At 42.2% G+C, this 17837-nt stretch overlaps 2 protein-coding genes across 3 annotated transcripts in view; one reads left to right on the forward strand and one right to left on the reverse strand.

Moving 5' to 3' along the window:
* Nucleotides 1–17837, forward strand: part of LOC140338992 (uncharacterized) — a 223720-nt gene that overhangs the window by 35180 nt on the left and 170703 nt on the right. The gene's annotated exons all lie outside the window — the stretch shown is intronic.
* On the reverse strand, nt 4341–10388 carry LOC140338985 (uncharacterized). The gene is made up of 5 exons (XM_072423424.1): nt 10333–10388; nt 8595–8757; nt 8313–8501; nt 8106–8229; nt 4341–7736 (listed from the first exon to the last, which is right to left on the reverse strand). Exons 2-5 carry the CDS (start codon nt 8676–8678, stop codon nt 6274–6276), a joined length of 1860 nt encoding a protein of 619 aa, XP_072279525.1. The 5' UTR covers nt 8679–8757; nt 10333–10388; the 3' UTR covers nt 4341–6273.

Here is a 17837-nt window from a genome sequence, read left to right on the forward strand (position 1 = left end):
GTTGTCTCTCCAGGAAGTGAAACAGAGAATGATGACGACATCACCTCCATCTCATCACAAGAACATCTCAATACCCCAAATGTCTATCCGGTACCTCACGAAGCTGCTTTGTCTAATACCTTCATTAATGGCCATTCCTTTCCTGATCAGTCCAAGACCATCATATTGTGCCCTCCCCCTGAAACAGATAGAGATCTCCAATGTTCGGAGTGTGGCCAGAGTTTCTCTCGGCCTGACGATCTTCTTTGTCACCAGACAACTCGAGCTTGCTGGGAGCGATTTGAGTCTAAAGCGGGTCTAATCGGCCACCAAAAGGCTTTTGGGAGGTGGAAGTTGTATTCGTGTTCTCAGTGCGGAAAAACATTTTCATACAAGCACAACCTGGTCAGTCATCAGTCAATCCATACAGGCGATAAACCTTACTCATGCTCTGCCTGTGGGAGACGTTTTCTTAAGAAGTCAAACCTTGATGCACATCAAAGAACTCACTCAGGAGAGAAACCATTTCAATGTTCTCAGTGCGGTAAAAGCTTTGCACAAAAGTCGACTCTTGTGAGGCACAAAAGGACACACACTGGTTTCCACCCGTATTCCTGTTCCGAGTGTGGAAAAACATTTGCACAGAAGTCGGGTCTGGTCCGCCATCAGGCTACCCACACAGGTGCCTACCCCTTCACTTGTTCAGAATGTGGGAAAGGTTTTACAGCCAAGTCAGTTCTTCTTAATCATCAGCGGGTCCACACAGGAGAAAAGCCTTTTTTGTGTTCTCACTGCGGCAAGTGTTTTAGATATAAAGAAAGTGCTGATCGGCACCGGCTGCTGCGTTGCGAGGCTGATCACCCCTCAGGGTGGACAGTAGGGCAGCAGCTATAAATTGGGGGTTAATGTGGCTTGCATGGTTTGGAGAGATGGAGAGTCTCCGCTCATCCTTGAATGGGCTGAGGGCTCTTTGATGCCTGTTCATGAGACCGCTCTATGACCAGTAGACAGTATACCTGATCTTTGCTAGCCACTGGTTTTGTGGTGTAATTAGATCAGCACTCACTGTAATGGGAGGACCCAAACGTCTCAGATACCTGGTCTGTGCTGCCCATTCTTACAGGCCAGTTTGATGGACAAGCAAGGGAACTTTACTTTCCCGCCCACCAAGACATACCAGCTTCATTTAAAATGCCAGGTGTCAGGTGGTCAGCATGCAGTGATGTAAGCTAGGAGAAGTCAATGACCAGCACACTTAGGATTATATACAACACCTCCCCCTGGCCATTTACACCCATTGATATGACTGGCACAATGAGGATAGTCAACAATCATTCCCATGGTCCCTCCACAAATATTCTCACTGCATGATGGGAATGTGTTTGCAGTATGGAATCAGAAATTACGGACATAAATGATCCCCTCTTCATATGGCTGCTCATTCACAAAAATAGTGATGATGTCTTAGATTAGCGGTGCCCGATCTTTTTTCATCTGGAGGCCGCATTTGACAATGGGATAAAATATGCGGGCCATAATGCAAACAAACATTAAAGATGTATGTTTAAAAATAGAACAGTTTTATTTTAATATGAAGGTTTAAACCAAATAAAGGTAATGGCAAATCAAGAACTTCTGCACTCACCATTTGATGCTCTTTTTTTTAATGATAGGTACAAAACTAAATGTATCATACAGTGCTGACTGGGTATATATTGCCCCCTGCTCACCATTCCTGTACCAAAGAGCAGAAACCACACCATACAATGCGTCCTGTCAGTTATCGAGGGCCGCTAACCTTCTTTGTAGCCCAAAATCTCTGCAATGGATGCTTCCAGAGACATGCAATTCATGTGACAGATATCCAGTGGGTACATGTTTTTACCACTAAATCCTTAGGTCCCTTCATCTCCCTGTACCTGAGAAATGAGGGTAAGTGGCCAGATATATGTGTGACAGGGTTGCATGGTATAATAGGTATCATACTTATCCTACACTTATCGTACATTTTATTATACCTACAGCTTCCGTTTCAGGGGAATGTGGGAATCAAAGAACATAAGCAGGCATTTATATGGCATGATATGGTAGTATTGACAAAATTTAGTCCGGAGGGGGGTTAGCCACAATTTATGAGTGGGACTCCCCCACATATATTCTGCATTTCTCTTTCTCTACTGTTAAAGAGAAATGGGGTTCACAGAAGTGGCCAGCTATGTGTGACAGGGTAGCACAGTACGACAGCTATAGTTTTTCGTATCTTGTGATGTAATGTGAGGAGGAGTTAGCCACAAGAGTCCCCCACTTGCAGTTTCCCTCTTCTTACAGAGTAATTGGGATTCATAGAGAGTAAGGGGATAGCTATGTGTGACAGGGTAGAATGATATGATGACTATAAAATTTTATTGGGGAAGGGGGGAACAAAAGGCATTTCCTACTGGCTTCCAATTGCCAACATCCCTCTGTTCCAGAGAAATTGAGGTTCACGGAATATGGGTGTCCAGCTATGTGTAACGGGCAGCTCACCAGCCGTTCAGTGCATCACACCACAGGGTCTGCAGATTTGACTATAGGAGGCAGTGAGTGGTACTGAGCGTCCCCCCCTAGGCGGGGTTCCATGGCACTGCCACATCACGGCCCGTCTGAACGCAGTCTTGAAGTTATGTGAACGAGCAAGTATATATTCGGGGCACCACAACACAGAGAAAATTGACAGTACCCTAATGCTCATGGCCATGGAAGTGGGACCCGGGGGTTCCTAACAGGCAAAATCAATTTGGGGACCAAGTTCTTGAACTAGCCTCCCGTAATGTGAAAATATCCCTGCTTGTTCATAGGATTTTATGTTTCTGACCCCATATCTGGCAATTTGTTATGTTTGGGGGCCTGTCTAGTTACAGTTCTCAGCGACCCCTGAAAATGTCACATTTCTATGACACTCCCTGTAGGAGATAAAAAGTTTATACATGGGGATAATGACAGTAGCATGCACACAGCACTCATGCTGCTGGTGCACAAAGTAAGATTATCTCACAGTACAAGGTGGGCGGGGAGCAGCTCCCTCTGCTGGCAGCACAATTTCTGCCACCTGTCTCCACACCAAGGCCACTCCTGCTTTTCTCCTCGGGTAGGGTGACCCCAAGGGTTGCGAGCTGGTGACCCCAGTAGCAAAGAACCCAGTTGCCTTCAGGCTACTGGCCCATCATCCCTTGCGGGGTACCCTGATGAAGACCTGGTGTCACTTAGACTCCGCACCTTGGGTGATCCGGTGCTACCTACCTGGGGAGACCCTGACATAGGTCAAATGGCCTTAAACCTGAGAGATGTCTCAAATGTGACTAATTGAATAAAAACTTTTTGCTGACATAGGTGAAGCCGGGGCCGATATTTAATAAAACAGCTTTAGAATTTGCTAAAAAAGTTTGTATTTATTTTATGTTCTGTTTAAAACAAGGGGGACAGGGGGATTTCCTCACCTTCTATGGGTGGAAATGGAGACCAACATCCTGGAAGGAGATTTTCCAGGCTGTGACCATCTCATGAAACCAAGGAGATATAAATGTGTGTTTGTGTCAAGCACAGAAGTAAATGAAGTCTTAGAAAATGGACTCTTCATGGTCAACCAAATAACTAAAATATATACCCCTTAGAGAAAAAAAATCACTGTGTAAAGTGAAACGAGAATGTAAAAGGCCACATATGTACTCCATGAGGGTAAATCTGGCCCCATACAGGATGCCCAGATACAGAGATCTGCTCACTGTGGCCTAGTTCCCCCCCCCCCAATCCTCATTGGTAGATGTTAAAAGTGATGTAATTTCCTATATACCCTAACAAATTAGCAGGTATACAGGTTGCGGGGCATCTAATGGTGGGGCAGATTATGGCTGCCAATTTGGAAACCGTTTCCTACCCACCACAATCTCCGCCCCTTACCACTAAAAGCTTCACTTCCTATCTACCCGCTAGCTTCTTAGGAAACACAGGAAATGACATCACTATCATTTATAACTCTTGATATGATGCAACAAAATTAGGATTTTGCCCTGTGGAAGTTGTAGCCACTGCATATCGATGGGAGGATTCCACTGGCATGTTCTAAGTGGAGAATTTCCCAGACTATGACCAATAAAGAGACCCTCCCAGAATCCTCATCTCCCCAATCATGTCTGTGTTTCCCTAATACTCTATCTTGCTGTACCCCACATATCATTTTTGAACTGGAATAGCAAGGAATGGTGTCAGCTCTGTTCGGGTGTCTTTTGCTAAAGTCCTGAATCCCTCACTCATCTCCACAATATAAGAAATATTTGTTTTGTAGTCGATGATAAAACCACAGGAAGTGTGCACAGGACAAGAAGTTCTACAAAGAAGTAAATTTTTTTTATTGCAGTCATGGAACAGCTTTACCAAAATACTTACAATGGAATACACAATATATAACAGATCAAAAAAGAGCAAACAGCAGAAACTGTGTGAATTTACATTTGTTTCCTATACGTGGCTGGTGAGGGACAACAAATTCAGTGAAGCACATGTCCCATAGCCATCATATCTGAGTGCACCAAAAACCTTTGCAAACCCAACAGTGACATGATCACAGTGCTACACATAACGTGCAGAAAGTAGAGCTGTAAGAGGGGCCCAGAAGGCCCCTCCCACTACATTGCACCTTAAGATAACTATAGGAAGGGCAGATACCAGACCAATCACATTCCACTAGGAAAGAGAGCAGCCATGACCAGTCTGTACCACAGGAAGCCCCAACCCTACAAATCTTGAAGAAATACAAAAAACACACCAAGATTCAAGTAGGAATAAACGTTCCTTTCAATATCTTGATATTTCCATATTCTGGAGTTTAGATTTATGATTAAATTTCTATTTAAAACAGCAAACATTTTTATAGTGCAAAAACTGACAATTACATTTTTCAAGTGTAGAAACAAAAACATTAAATTGTACCGGACACGAGAACGATAGGGAGAGAGCCGTCACTCATCCAGAGGACCCTTGTTACTTATAGCTAGGCACCCTAACATCTGTTCCTTGTGATACAGGTAATTTTTCTTTTTTCTGATTGGCTGTTGCAGGTTCCCTAACTAGGTTGAGCACTTACAAAAGAAACTCGGAAATGCTATACAGCTAACCTGAAAGTTAACAAAACCTTAAGATGATTTCAGGAACTAAACTGATTCAAATGTTGGCCCAAAGTGGTTTATGGGCCTTAAAATCTAAAGAACCGGTTGCCATCAATGGCATTTTGGTAATGGTGGAATGAATGAAAACCTCCTAGGTAGGTCTAGGTGCTATTCAACATACACTCCCACTACATTGCACCTTAAGATAACTATAGGAAGGGCAGATACCAGACCAATCACATTGCACGAGGAAAGAGAGCAGCCATGACCAGTCTGTACCACAGGAAGCCCCAACCCTACAAATCTTGAAGAAATACAGAAAACACACCAAGATTCAAGTAGGAATAGACGTTCCTTTCGATATCTTAATTTTTCCATATTCTGGAGTTTAGATTTATGATTAAATTTCTATTTAAAACAGCAAACATTTTTATAGTGCAAAAACTGACAATTAAATTTTTCAAGTGTACAAACAAAAACATTAAATTGTACCGGACACAAGAACGATAGGGAGAGAGCCGTCACTCATCCAGAGGACCCTTGTTACTTATAGCTAGGCACCCTAACATCTGTTCCTTGTGATACAGATAATTTTTCTTTTTTCTGATTGGCTGTTGCAGGTTCCCTAACTAGGTTGAGCACTTACAACAGAAACTCGGAAATGCTATACAGCTGACCTGAAAGTTAACAAAACCTTAAGATGATTTGAGGAACTAAACTGATTCAAATGTTGCCCCGAAGTGGTTTATGGGCCTTAAAATCTAAAGAACCGGTTGCCTTCAATGGCATTTTGGTAATGGTGGAATGAATGAAAACCTCCTAGGTAGGTCTGGGTACTATTCAACATTTTTAAAGGAACAGTCCACCAAAAACTGATCTTTTAAGTTTTGCTAGAAGCTGGACAGTGGACTCTATGGGTGAAATCTTTGAGTGGAGTTCCTGGGTTGGGGAATGTAATAGGAAACTCACAACAAAAAAAAATTTGAGAACAATTCCCAACGTGGACAGGATTAGGGTTGGGTAATATGGCGAGGAGACCTCTCATTTGGTCGAAATTAAAGCAACTATAGAAGCTGATTCAGTCCACCAGATTCCAACTGGCCCCTATGGGCAGCCTAGTCCCTGAAGATTTTCTTTTATTGCACAATATTCACTATGCTTCAAAATTTGCTGTGAGTTCAGGACCTTGAGCAGAACCCATAGAGTAAGGCTTCTCGTTATTGTGTATTTTTTGGTGCCGAAGGAGTTCCAGTTTCCTCTCGAACTGCTCCCCGCACTCAACACACGTATTTGGCTTCACACCCATGTTGCTGCGTGCCTGTATCACAAAGCCTAATTTACGGATGAAGCTTTTACGCCATTCTGAGGCAATGTCTGGTTTTTCACTTTTGTGAATCCGCTGGTGAATGGTCAAGTCCAATTTACTGAGAAAATATTTGCCACATAGTGAGCAGGGAAATGGCCTTTTCTTCTTGCTGTGGCCCTTCATGTGTCTTAAAAGATAGCCCTTACTCATGAAATACCTCCCACATTCTTGGCAATAATGGAGATTCTTTCTGGTATGAAGTCGCTGGTGCTTAATCAGATTGATTCTCTTGATAAATCGCCTTCCGCATTCGAGGCATGTATATAGCCGGTCGTTGGCACTGTTCTGTTTATGCTGATCAGACAAGTCCTTGCCGCACTCGGAACCAGAAGACTCTATGGTTTTCATGTCATTATCATGTTTTCTTTGATGCCGCTGGAGATTGGCATTGCTGATAAAATGTTTGCCACATTTAGCACAAGAGAAGGGATTCTTGGTTGCATGGATTCTTTGGTGATTAGTGAGATTTGTTAGTTTGCTAAAACGCTTCCCACATTCGCCACATGAGTAAGGTTTTTCTTCGGTGTGAATCTTCTGATGCGTCTCAAGGTTTGTCAGGCTGAGGAAACATTTGCTGCAGTGCTGGCAAGCGTAACTTTCGCGTTCGGTGTGAATTTTCCTGTGCATAGCAAGACCTGATCTGTGCTTAAAATGTTTCCCACACTCATGACATTTAAGTGGCTGCTCTTCTGAATACATTATTCGGGATATGCCAGGTTTCTTTGGATGGACTGTTGGGCACTGTGACCCATCTACATAAAGTTCAATTTCAGCAGGAACCTCTCCCCCATCGGACACGGGTTCCTTCTTAATGTGTACAGGATATAATTGTGCAGGAGGTGAAGCCATATAGGTGTCTGAGTATGGGGGAAACTCTTGATATAGAACGGGTTCCTCTTTAATAGGGGTAGATGTGATTTTGTGATACTCTTCAGATGTCAAAGAGGCATCACATGGTTCTTCTTTACATATGTATGTATCATCCTTGATACAAACTGTTACATAATCTGTAGAGTCTACATTGAAGGACATATCAGAATGAGGAAGGTGTTGTTCTTCACCTGAGATAGATTCTTTCTGAATATCACCTGCTAAATGTTGTGTATCCTCTGAGGAACTGTATAAGTCAGGGTCAGTCTGATGCCCCTGTTTATGCATTTTTGCTCTTGCCTTCACATGCGTGAGGGAGTACGTGTGGTCCACAAGTGCATTCATTGTGCCAATGCAGGTGCTTTCTACAATTCTATGATCTGTTTGAAACAAATGGAACAGATTGACCACATGCCAAGGCTAGCGTTCATTTATCTTTCAAATAAGGGAAGCTTCAGTGAAACAGCACAATCCCCCAATGGAGCTGGTAGTTGTGCCACTAAAAACTGGAAAAACCAGTTTGCTTCACCTTTTGGGGAACATCTGTTTGACATCAGCCCCCAACTATAGATGTGTTTCTTACCAAGATCCAACACTAAGAATGTGACCCAGGTTTTTGTGTGAGACCACGGACTTGTCTTGACTTGTATGCACATCCTGGATCACGTGAGCTATGTCTATGGCCAAAACACCTCAATGGGGCAGAGGCGTGTTTTATCACAAAAGAATGTTTTTAAAAGCACCTTTACCTGATGATATGAGAGGCTGCTGGTTCTCCGTCACAATATCAGGATAACGATACTTGTGTCTATTTAAATATTCCCACTCCTCCATGGAAAAATAGACAGCGACATCCTGACACCTTAGAGGAACCTGATACACACAATGATACTGTCACCATTCAACATTACCGTCTTCTTACTGGAATACGTTACCTATTTCCTGAACCCGCTTACCTCTCTGGTTAGCAGCTCAATGATTTTGTTGGTAAATTTTAGAATGTTATTGGAGTTCTTTATATCAGATGTAATGATATCAGGTGACGGCTCCATGCTGGAGCTTTGGCTTTTGCTACATCCTCCTAACCCGAGAGATTGGCTGGTGACTCTTAATTTACCTCCGGAACTCTTCAAGATTATATATTCCTAGAAATTGAGAGATACCACTTGAGTCATTAATAAGGCTTCAGTTTTCATAGCAAGAGTGATGTTATGTGACCTCCCCAGCATCCTCCTCACCTCATCAAAAAGCAGATAGAGAATTTTCAGAGTTAGTTTTAGGATTCCTTCGGTGACATTATCTCTCTCATAATCCATGGTCATCGACTTTCTGATATATATCTTGAGGAGTCTCTGCTTTAGATTCTGGTTTCACTTTAAAGTTACAGCTTTACACCTCCATCTACACACCCAAATAAAAAATGTCACGAAAAGGGTCAAAAGCTTATTCCATCAAATATTTATTTAATGATTTTATTTGTACATGGTATTATTATATTGTACTTCATTGTGAATGAAAAATAACTTTTTCAAGAAGTTTCCAGGGGAAGGTGAAAAAGACCATGAAAAAAGACCATGCTCCCGAGATACTGAAACTTCACATTGAACTGTGAAACCCCACACACAATAGCCTAAGCTCTGCCTCCAGTGGGGTAACACAGAGATAACATTAAGGTCTGTTGGTATGTCCCACAGCTCTCTCCTACTACCTAAAGGGCCCAGTGGATCCTTGGGTTCCTCTAAACGGACCTGAGCTATAGTATCATCTATGGATCTGGCAGCCCTAGTGAATGCTACATGGGAGGAAAGTAGAATTAAAATCTAAAATTCTTGAGGAGTCCGGAACAGTCCAAGTTATACAATTCCACAGGCCCAATGTTAAAAAGATCCGCCAAAAAGATTCAAACTTACCACTCCCAAAAAAGCTCTTTTATCCATGGTTCCGGGTTCACTCAAAACTATCAAAGGTGGGGTTTTACGTCATTTCCTTACGGCAGCAAGGGCCACTATCCCGAGATTATGGAAGCAATCTGTTGCTCCTTCTATAGCTAACTGGGTCTCCGAACTTGAAAAAATTTATCATATGGAGATGTTGGTCGTGGAGGATGATGATACATTGGAACAATTTAAACTTACTTGGTCCACCTGGGATTGGTTTAAGGAATCTTCCCGATTCCTTAGATATTTTACTTAGGGTCCAGGCCTACAAGCTGGAACCAAACCCCAGTGTTGAGGGTTATTATATATCGCTTATATTCTTGTACCGAGTGACAATCCCCATCCCCCACCCTTTTTTTTTTCCCCTGGGCTGTTTTATTATATGTGTTTGTTTTTATTATTATTTGTTGTCTAGGAATATTGGTTTGCACACTGTGCCGTATGCTTCCACTAGCGGATATGTAGCTGCTTTTGTATAGGTTCAATTTGTGCTGTACTGTCTCCTTTGGACTATTATGTTTTTTTGTTATATTTTTCTGGCTATATGCAGCTTTCTGGTTATTTATTTCTGTTAACGCAAAGCCTATACTGTTATGTTTGATATGATGTATGTGTTGTATGTCTGATTTCTTGTTATGTTTATCTGTTCTTTTTCTCTGAAAACTTAATAAAACTGATTGAAACAAAAAGATTCAAACTTACTTAGAAGGCCTGTACGTGATTGGTGACAGTAGGAAGTTAGAGAATAAACTCTACAATACAGGAAGTCGACAACATGTGAGGTGTTGTCTAGATTCTGGCTGCAGTGAAATATAACTTTGGATTAGGTAGACTGAGTGAATGTGCTGTCTTTAGGACAGTATCTGTGTTTTCTGAAGAAGCTTCCTTAATATTTTCTGACCCCGCACCACCTGTTTATTTCATGTACTCACATGTATATGGTGTACTGTAGCTTGCCAAAAAGCTTTGTATGTGAAGGGCATTTGTACAAAGTTACTAAGTATATTTGAATAATATGGAATATATTAAGTAATAATACCTGGCCTTTTTCAGCTCCATCTGCAACAGAGCTCTTCTCTGCTTCTTACTTTGGACGAACCCGGAAGTTCATGCTGAGAAGGCAATCACTTCCTGTTTGTGCGTTCCACAGATCAATAGAAGCAGAGCCATCTAGTGTATACTCCAGGTATTGCTTCCACATCTCCATTCAGCCCTACAGCTCATTGTACAAAGCAAGGTTGGAAGGACTAAACTGCAGAGGATGACTATGATCTATACTGGAGAATGTTCCAGAACTAACCCAACCTTCATTAATAAATCCCTAATCTGGATTATTAGTAGCTGAGTTCCTAGAAGGTCTGAACCAGCCAGGGCAAATCATAAGGACAACAGTAAAGGCTTATTAGATGACTAGGGGTAAATGTGTGAAAAATAAGTACCCCTGCTAAGGCGATTTCCTATTGATCCCAGACCAATATTTCCCTCTCTATCGTGACCTCTGTTTTCAACGCATTGGGAGCAGTGTTTAACAAATATGCAACTTAAGCATATATAGTTATATCACTTCTTCTCAAATCTTATCACATCACAGTTTATATAGTCAGACAACAAGATGGAAGACAGTAGTTAGTCAGTAACAAGAAACTTAATTAACAACTTCGCTGAGCAAGATGTTTCAAGGTAAGAAGCTTCAAGGTAAGGATGGAGCAAATATTGACCTACCGATAAGGAGGATATAACTAGTGACACAACTCAATTATCTGCAAAATATAGCAAAAAACACAAAAACAACTTAAATTCAAAACTCAGCAAAATTTATACCTTTTAACACCCTTAGGAATTAGGAGGGTAAATATCAGCCAGGTGCTGCTCATCAGATGTATTGATTCATCATCAGTCAGTGTGGCGCCCTCTATTGGCAGTTTCCTGGTCTGGAGCATTCAGGTGTGTGTTACCACAATGTCAAAGAAGAAAGACATTAGCAATGAGCTCAGAGAAGCAATCGTTGCTGCCCATCGATCTGGGAAGGGTTAAAAGGACAAACAATCTGAAGTCCGTCATTCTACAGTGAGAAAGATTATTCACCAGTGGGAAACATTCTGGGCAGTTGTCAATATTCCCAGGAGTGAATGTCCCAGCTAATTCACGCCAAGGTCAGACTGTGCATTACTGAGAAATTGTAAAAAAGTTGTAAGAGCTCCATCTCAGACTACACGCCTCAGTTAGCATGTTACATGGTAAACTTCCTGACAATTAGAAAAAGACTGAACACGTATGGCTTGGTCAGAAGGGTGTCAGAAGAAAGCCTCTTCTTTTTAAAAAAAAGCTGGCAGCACAGCTCAGGTTTGAAAAGTCATATCTGAACAAACCACAGATTTTCCTTTAAACAGATGAGACCAATACGCACAAACACATCATACAAACTGTGAAGCATGGTGAAGGGGTGATGATTAAGGCTTGTTTTCTAGTCATGTGACTTGGCCACCTTGCAGTCATTGATTGGACCCCTCTGTTTACCAAGCTATTGAAGTGTAAAAAAATGTAAGCCCGTCTGTGCAACTAAGATAATCAAGGTGCCGCAATGGCCCAAAAACCTCAACGTATGTTGTGAACTGAAGCTATGTTGTAAATAAAAATGTGACAAATTTCCTCCACAATACTGTGGGAGATGGATAATGTCACCCAGAAAAAAACGACTGAAAGACTTAAAGGTATTGCTGCTATAAGGGCTTCTATAAGCTATAGTCATAAGGTATCCTCAGTTTTTCACACATGGCTAATTTATTTTGGCTTTATAGTGGAGTGTTATTTTACACCTGAGTTAAGATTTAAATTCTTTTAGGACCTGCTAAGAACCACATAGTTACATAGTAGGTTAGGTTGAAAAAAGACATAAGTCCATCAAGTTCAACCACTAGGGTAATAAACATATCCCAGATATAAAACCCTATAAGACATAGATGATCCAGAGGAAGGCAAAAAAAAACCCGGGTACAATTTGCTCCAACTGGGGAAAAAAATTCCTTCCTGATTCCATGAGGCAATCGGATGTTCCCTGGATCAACAGTCTCTGTTATCTTTAAATCCTTAATCCCCAGTTATATTCTGTGCTTCTAGAAATCATCCAGCTTTTTCTTAAAGCAATCTATAGTAGTTGCTGAAACTCCTTCCTGAGGGAGCCGATTCCACATTTTTACAGCCCTTACAGTGAAGAATCCCTTCCTTATCCGGAACTTAAACTTCTTTTCCTCCAGACACAAAGAGCGCCCCCTTGTGCTTTGTAATGATCTCACAGTGAATAATGGGGAAGAGAGTTCTCTATATGGACGGTTTATATATTTATACAGGGTGATCATATACCCCCTTAAACGTCTCTTCTCAAGGGAGAATAGATTCAGTTCAGCTAATCTCTCCTCATAGCCGAGCTCCTCCATTCCTTTTATTAGTTTAGTTGGCCTTCTCTCTCCAATACCACAATGTCCTTTATGGTAACTGGTGCCCAAAACTGGACTGCGTATTCCAGATGAGGTCTTTGTTATAAGCTCTGCATTGTTAGAAAAAACTAGGTCTAGCAGAGTGTAATTTCTAGTTGGGGCTTCTATAAACTGTACCATAAAATTATCTTGTATTACATTCACACATTTCCTCCCTTTTGCTCTTCCTGTATCCTCGATCCTGTTTGCGGATCCTCTGATGTTGCATGAGTTTAGCCAAGTAAACCCTTTACCACACTCAAAGCAGAAGTAAGGCCCGTCTCTTGGTTGCACAACTGGGAGTTGATTGAGAAGAACTTTCCGCATTGTGTGCGGAAAATGTTTTTTCTCCCGTGTGGACTCCCATGTGTCGGCTGAGGTAGGAATCGCTGATAAAGCATTTTACACGCTTTGAGCAAGAAAATGGTTTTCTCCCCTGTGAGAATCCGTTGGTGTAGAACAAGGTAAGTCTTGGTACCAAAGGACTTTCCACACCCTGAACACAAGTACTGCTTATCTCCTGTGTGGCTCCTCATCATTCTTTATCGGATATGACTGGCTGATAAAACTTTTCCCACACTCTGAACATGAAAAAGGCTTTTCTCCTGTGTGGGTACGAATGTGGATCACCAGATCAGCTTTATGGGTAAAAGACTTCTCACACTCGGAACAAGTGAATGCCTTGTCCCCTGAGTGAATCCTACGATGTTTCATGAGGTGGGAGCTTATCGTAAAGCCTTTCCCACACTCCAGACAGGAATATGGCTTCTGCCCCGTGTGGCTACGCTGATGCCTAACCAGTTCACACTTAGAGTTGAAGCAACTGTTGCACTCATAACCTTCTCTCTGAATATATAAGTGGTAACGTCTTCAGGGCGAGGTCCATCTTTCTCATCTACCCCTCCAGAGAAGGGTTCTTCCATAACAGGACTGGAATGCGAAGAATGTTGGAGTGGAGAGGTCTCCAAACTAAAGAGATGCTCTTCATCCTCACAAGACAAGGCTTCCTCCTTCATACACACAGTTGTATATTGTATAGGACCCAATGGGGTGGAAAGGTTAAAGTAGGTGATGCTTCCTTCACACTTACAAGACGGTGATTGGTTTCTATCAGGGGCTGAGTCTTGGTAAGTGTGTGGGAGTTGTTCTTTAGCTAATGATTGTGAAATGTATGCGTTATCGGAGATAAAATTGGATTGGGGTTCTCCATCTGAAAGGGGTTCCTGTTTACCATCACCAGGTGTTGAATGTTCGGGTTCTTCTTTAATGTATGGGAAGACATGGTGTAGGAGAGGTTCTAGGGCTATTAGGGGTTCCTCCTTCACATGTAGGTAGGTAGAGATGGGCTGTGTATCATGTGAGGTTACATGGACACGACATTCTGGTCGCCATTCTTCTTTTTACAGGCAGTTGCAGCCTCATCAATGTTGAAGTACGGGCCATAGTTCGAGCTTTGGGAACTTTGGTAAGTTGGGCACAGCAATTCTCAGACCTTTATTGCCACAATCTGGCAGTGGAGTGCCATTCCCCATACATGACATCGGTAAACACAAACATGGCGGTGACACCATGAAAACATTGAGATAAATGTACACAGTTACAAACAAGCTCAAACTTTCATGTGTTAGTTTTCTGGGTGTCAAGACAACTGCTGCTTCCTCTGCACCTTGTCCCCAACCCTTACATTTATTGGAATTCACATATTTCAAGCATGGTGGCTCACGCTATGTACAGCACCCTACCAGCCATGACCCGCCTTTACTATAGGGACCTAGTGAGTAGGGACAAACATCCCCAGGTCTAAAATCAAATTTAAAATGTAGACAGAAATGTTTCATTTAGTACTTGTTATAAAAATGAATAAAGGGGTAAAGGAGGAACTGGTGACAACACAATATAATCAGGTGAAACATTGGCTTTAGGTTGTCACTACACCAGGAAGCGAGAGGGAATGTTACCATCAATAGGTACAGCAACACAATGCTCTAATACTACAATTATTATTAATATTAAACAGGATTGATATAGCGCCAACATATTACACATTAAATAGGGGTTGCAAATACAGACAGTGACACAAGAGGAGAGGATAGTATCATAAACACATATTACAATGACTGCTCATGCTGGTGAATCTTCTCAATAAATGTTTAGGTCAAAGACTGGATATGACATTAAGGTGAGGCCTCTGACACCTGAACCCTTTTCTCAACCACTAATCTGCCTGTTCGACAAAAATGGCCGCCTCTCCGACACACTAACATCAGGCTGCCTGCAATTCTCCTCACAGCACCCTCTGCAGGCAAAGGAGAAGATTGGCGCTCCAACATCCTAACGTCACACATTCCTTTTATTGTGTGTAGCAATGTAGTAATGTCACTGCCTGTTTATGCATTAATGTATGATAATGATAATTACCGCATGTTTTGCCATGTTCCAAGATGGCTGCTGTGCCCTCGGCACTTTGGGGATGTGGTCATCAGTACTGACCTAGCCTGGGGCAGGGATTCTTGGGTAAGCCTTTGGGAAGGACTTTCCCTATACATGGAGCCCTTTGACAGCTAAACAAAGCGGGGCTGTCAGTCACCTGAAGGGGGCGAGGTTTGCTGTTGAGCCGAGTGGGAGTCATGTGACCCAGGAGGAGTATCATGGTGGCAGTGTAAGTGGTCCAGGTTGGTTGTTTTGGTGGATATGAATGAGAAACCATGGGGTTTGTAGAAATGGGAGAGGGGTTAGTGAGGGGTTTGTCTACAAGCAATAAAGGGGGAGCCTTTATATGTTTGTTTTGTGTGTGGCTCTTTAAAAATTGTACAATGTTATCATGAATAGGGTTTGTTGTATCACCAGAGTCCCCCATCAACCATTAAACAAGACCAACAGACCTACCCATGGCTGATGGCTAAGAAATGGAGTGTCATAACTGAGGGGTTAATAAAACTGACCCTACAGATCATGTACCTGCTGACCGGAGAGGTGAGGAGGATTCTGGGAGGTCACATGACATCACTCCCATCTCCGAACTGATTGGAGAGCAGAGGTCATGTAACATCATTCTTCTCTTTAATAATCTTTAAGGATGACATCATCATTGTTATCCCCTTATTTAGGATTACGGTCCAACATAAAAGCCTGGTGGTCCTCCACCAACCTCCCTGACACCCAGGAGAAGCAATGTCAGAAAGATCCTGGCTATATCTTGGAGGAACCTATATGTGAATATCATAGCTCTGATACAGACTTCCCCACCCCACATGTAATAGACTTTCAATTTCTAGTCATGATAAGCAGGTCCCTTTTAGATGAACATCTCCCCAACCTCTCCAGGTTCACACGTCCTATGCAGGATTCGTATGGAGCACATCTCCCTGGCCCTTGTCCATTGACGTTACAGTCAACATTCACCTTGGTTATAGAGGAACCCTTCTCAGCTGAGGAACCAAATTGTTGACCCTCCATTCATTGCAGCTACAGAACCGCTTCACCACCTACTGATTCCAAGGACTACCAAAACAACAATAAAGAGCATCAGACGGAAGAAAACGGAAGAGTTTCTGGTGTAGGATCAAACGTCACCTACATTAAAAAAAAACACACCAAAAGGAAGCCCTGCTCGTGAATGTGGGAAATGTTTTCCAACAAACTCGGCTCTTCTGACACATGAAAGGCTTGACACTGGAGGGAAACCCTTTTCTAGCTCTGACTGCGGGAAACATTTTAGAAGCACCTTTGACTTATTGAGCCATTGTCGGAGAGCAACCATTTCATTGTAAGGAGTGGAGCTTGACTTTTTCCAATCCAACGAGTCACAATCTCCTGCTAAGAGTGTAAAAAACGTTTTCTGTCCAGCTACAACCTGGCAGTACACCAAAGAATTCACACCGGGGTTAAGCCATATTATTGCCCAGTATGCAGGAAACAGATTTCCAGCTCCTCAGGGCTCGGGAAGCACCAGAAAATACATCGGGAAGAGAAGTCATCATGTACAGAGTGCAAACAGTCCACGTCCACCTCCAATCTTATTAGGCATCAGCACATTTATACAAGCGATACTTGTCCACATTGGTACCCACATCGGAGAAAAGCCTTTTTCATGTTCAGAGTGCAGGAAAAGTTTTTATTCACTGTAAGATCATTACAAAGCACAAGGGGGCGCTCTTTGCGTCTGGAGGAAAAGAAGTTTAAGCTCCGGATAAGGAAGGGATTCTTCACTGTAAGGTCTGTGAAAATACCATACATATGCTCTGTATGTGGGAAAAACTTCACCAGGAACGAGGACCTTTTCAAGCACCAGATCAACAAAGGACATGATGGGTGAATCTGTGAACAATCCCGGCAGCAGTAAATTGATTTAGTCTTCCTTTGCCTAGGAATATCTCCATCAATATATCGGCACCTAAAATACCTGGGTTTGCTGGGGGTTTTCCTTACACCATCTGAAGACTTTGGAGGACTACGAATGGGACATTCCAGGAGAAACTATTCCTCCCCTCACACTCAGGGATATATTGAGAATATTAACGTGAGACTCCTAAATGGCCCGTCTACATTTTAGAAAAAAATCAGAAGATGTGTGAAGATGTGTGATGTCAATTCGCCTACGATACTTGTCCACTGGCATCCCTAACATCCCCTGGCATGGGACATCAGTTACAATGGTTTTTAGTCAATGTTATCTAAATTATTCTGTGGAATTGTATTTATGTGCAAAGTCTTTGTTTCTTAATTAAAATTTTATTCAGGGCACCTTCATGATAAAGGATCCCCAAGGCACAGTGGATTATCTAACAAGAGCACGTTCATGTTTTCTGTTTTCGATTGAATACTCTGACATAGCTATACAAAAGGACAGAGGGGAGGAGCCCTTGGCACGACATACTTGTGTGTTTAAATTGCATCTTGAGCTACCATAAACAGCCTATATTCCAGCAAGGTAGATAAACAGATTATGAAATATACATAAAAAAGAGCCCAGCCCTGATAAAAATGGTTGCATTTCCCAGGTGGCTGTTCCTTCTTTCCCAATATATCAATGGTTTACTAAAGCTGCGTACACACTTCCAATTTTTATCGT

The sequence above is a fragment of the Pyxicephalus adspersus genome, chromosome 10 (assembly GCF_032062135.1).
Source record: "Pyxicephalus adspersus chromosome 10, UCB_Pads_2.0, whole genome shotgun sequence".
Lineage (NCBI taxonomy): Eukaryota > Metazoa > Chordata > Amphibia > Anura > Pyxicephalidae > Pyxicephalus > Pyxicephalus adspersus.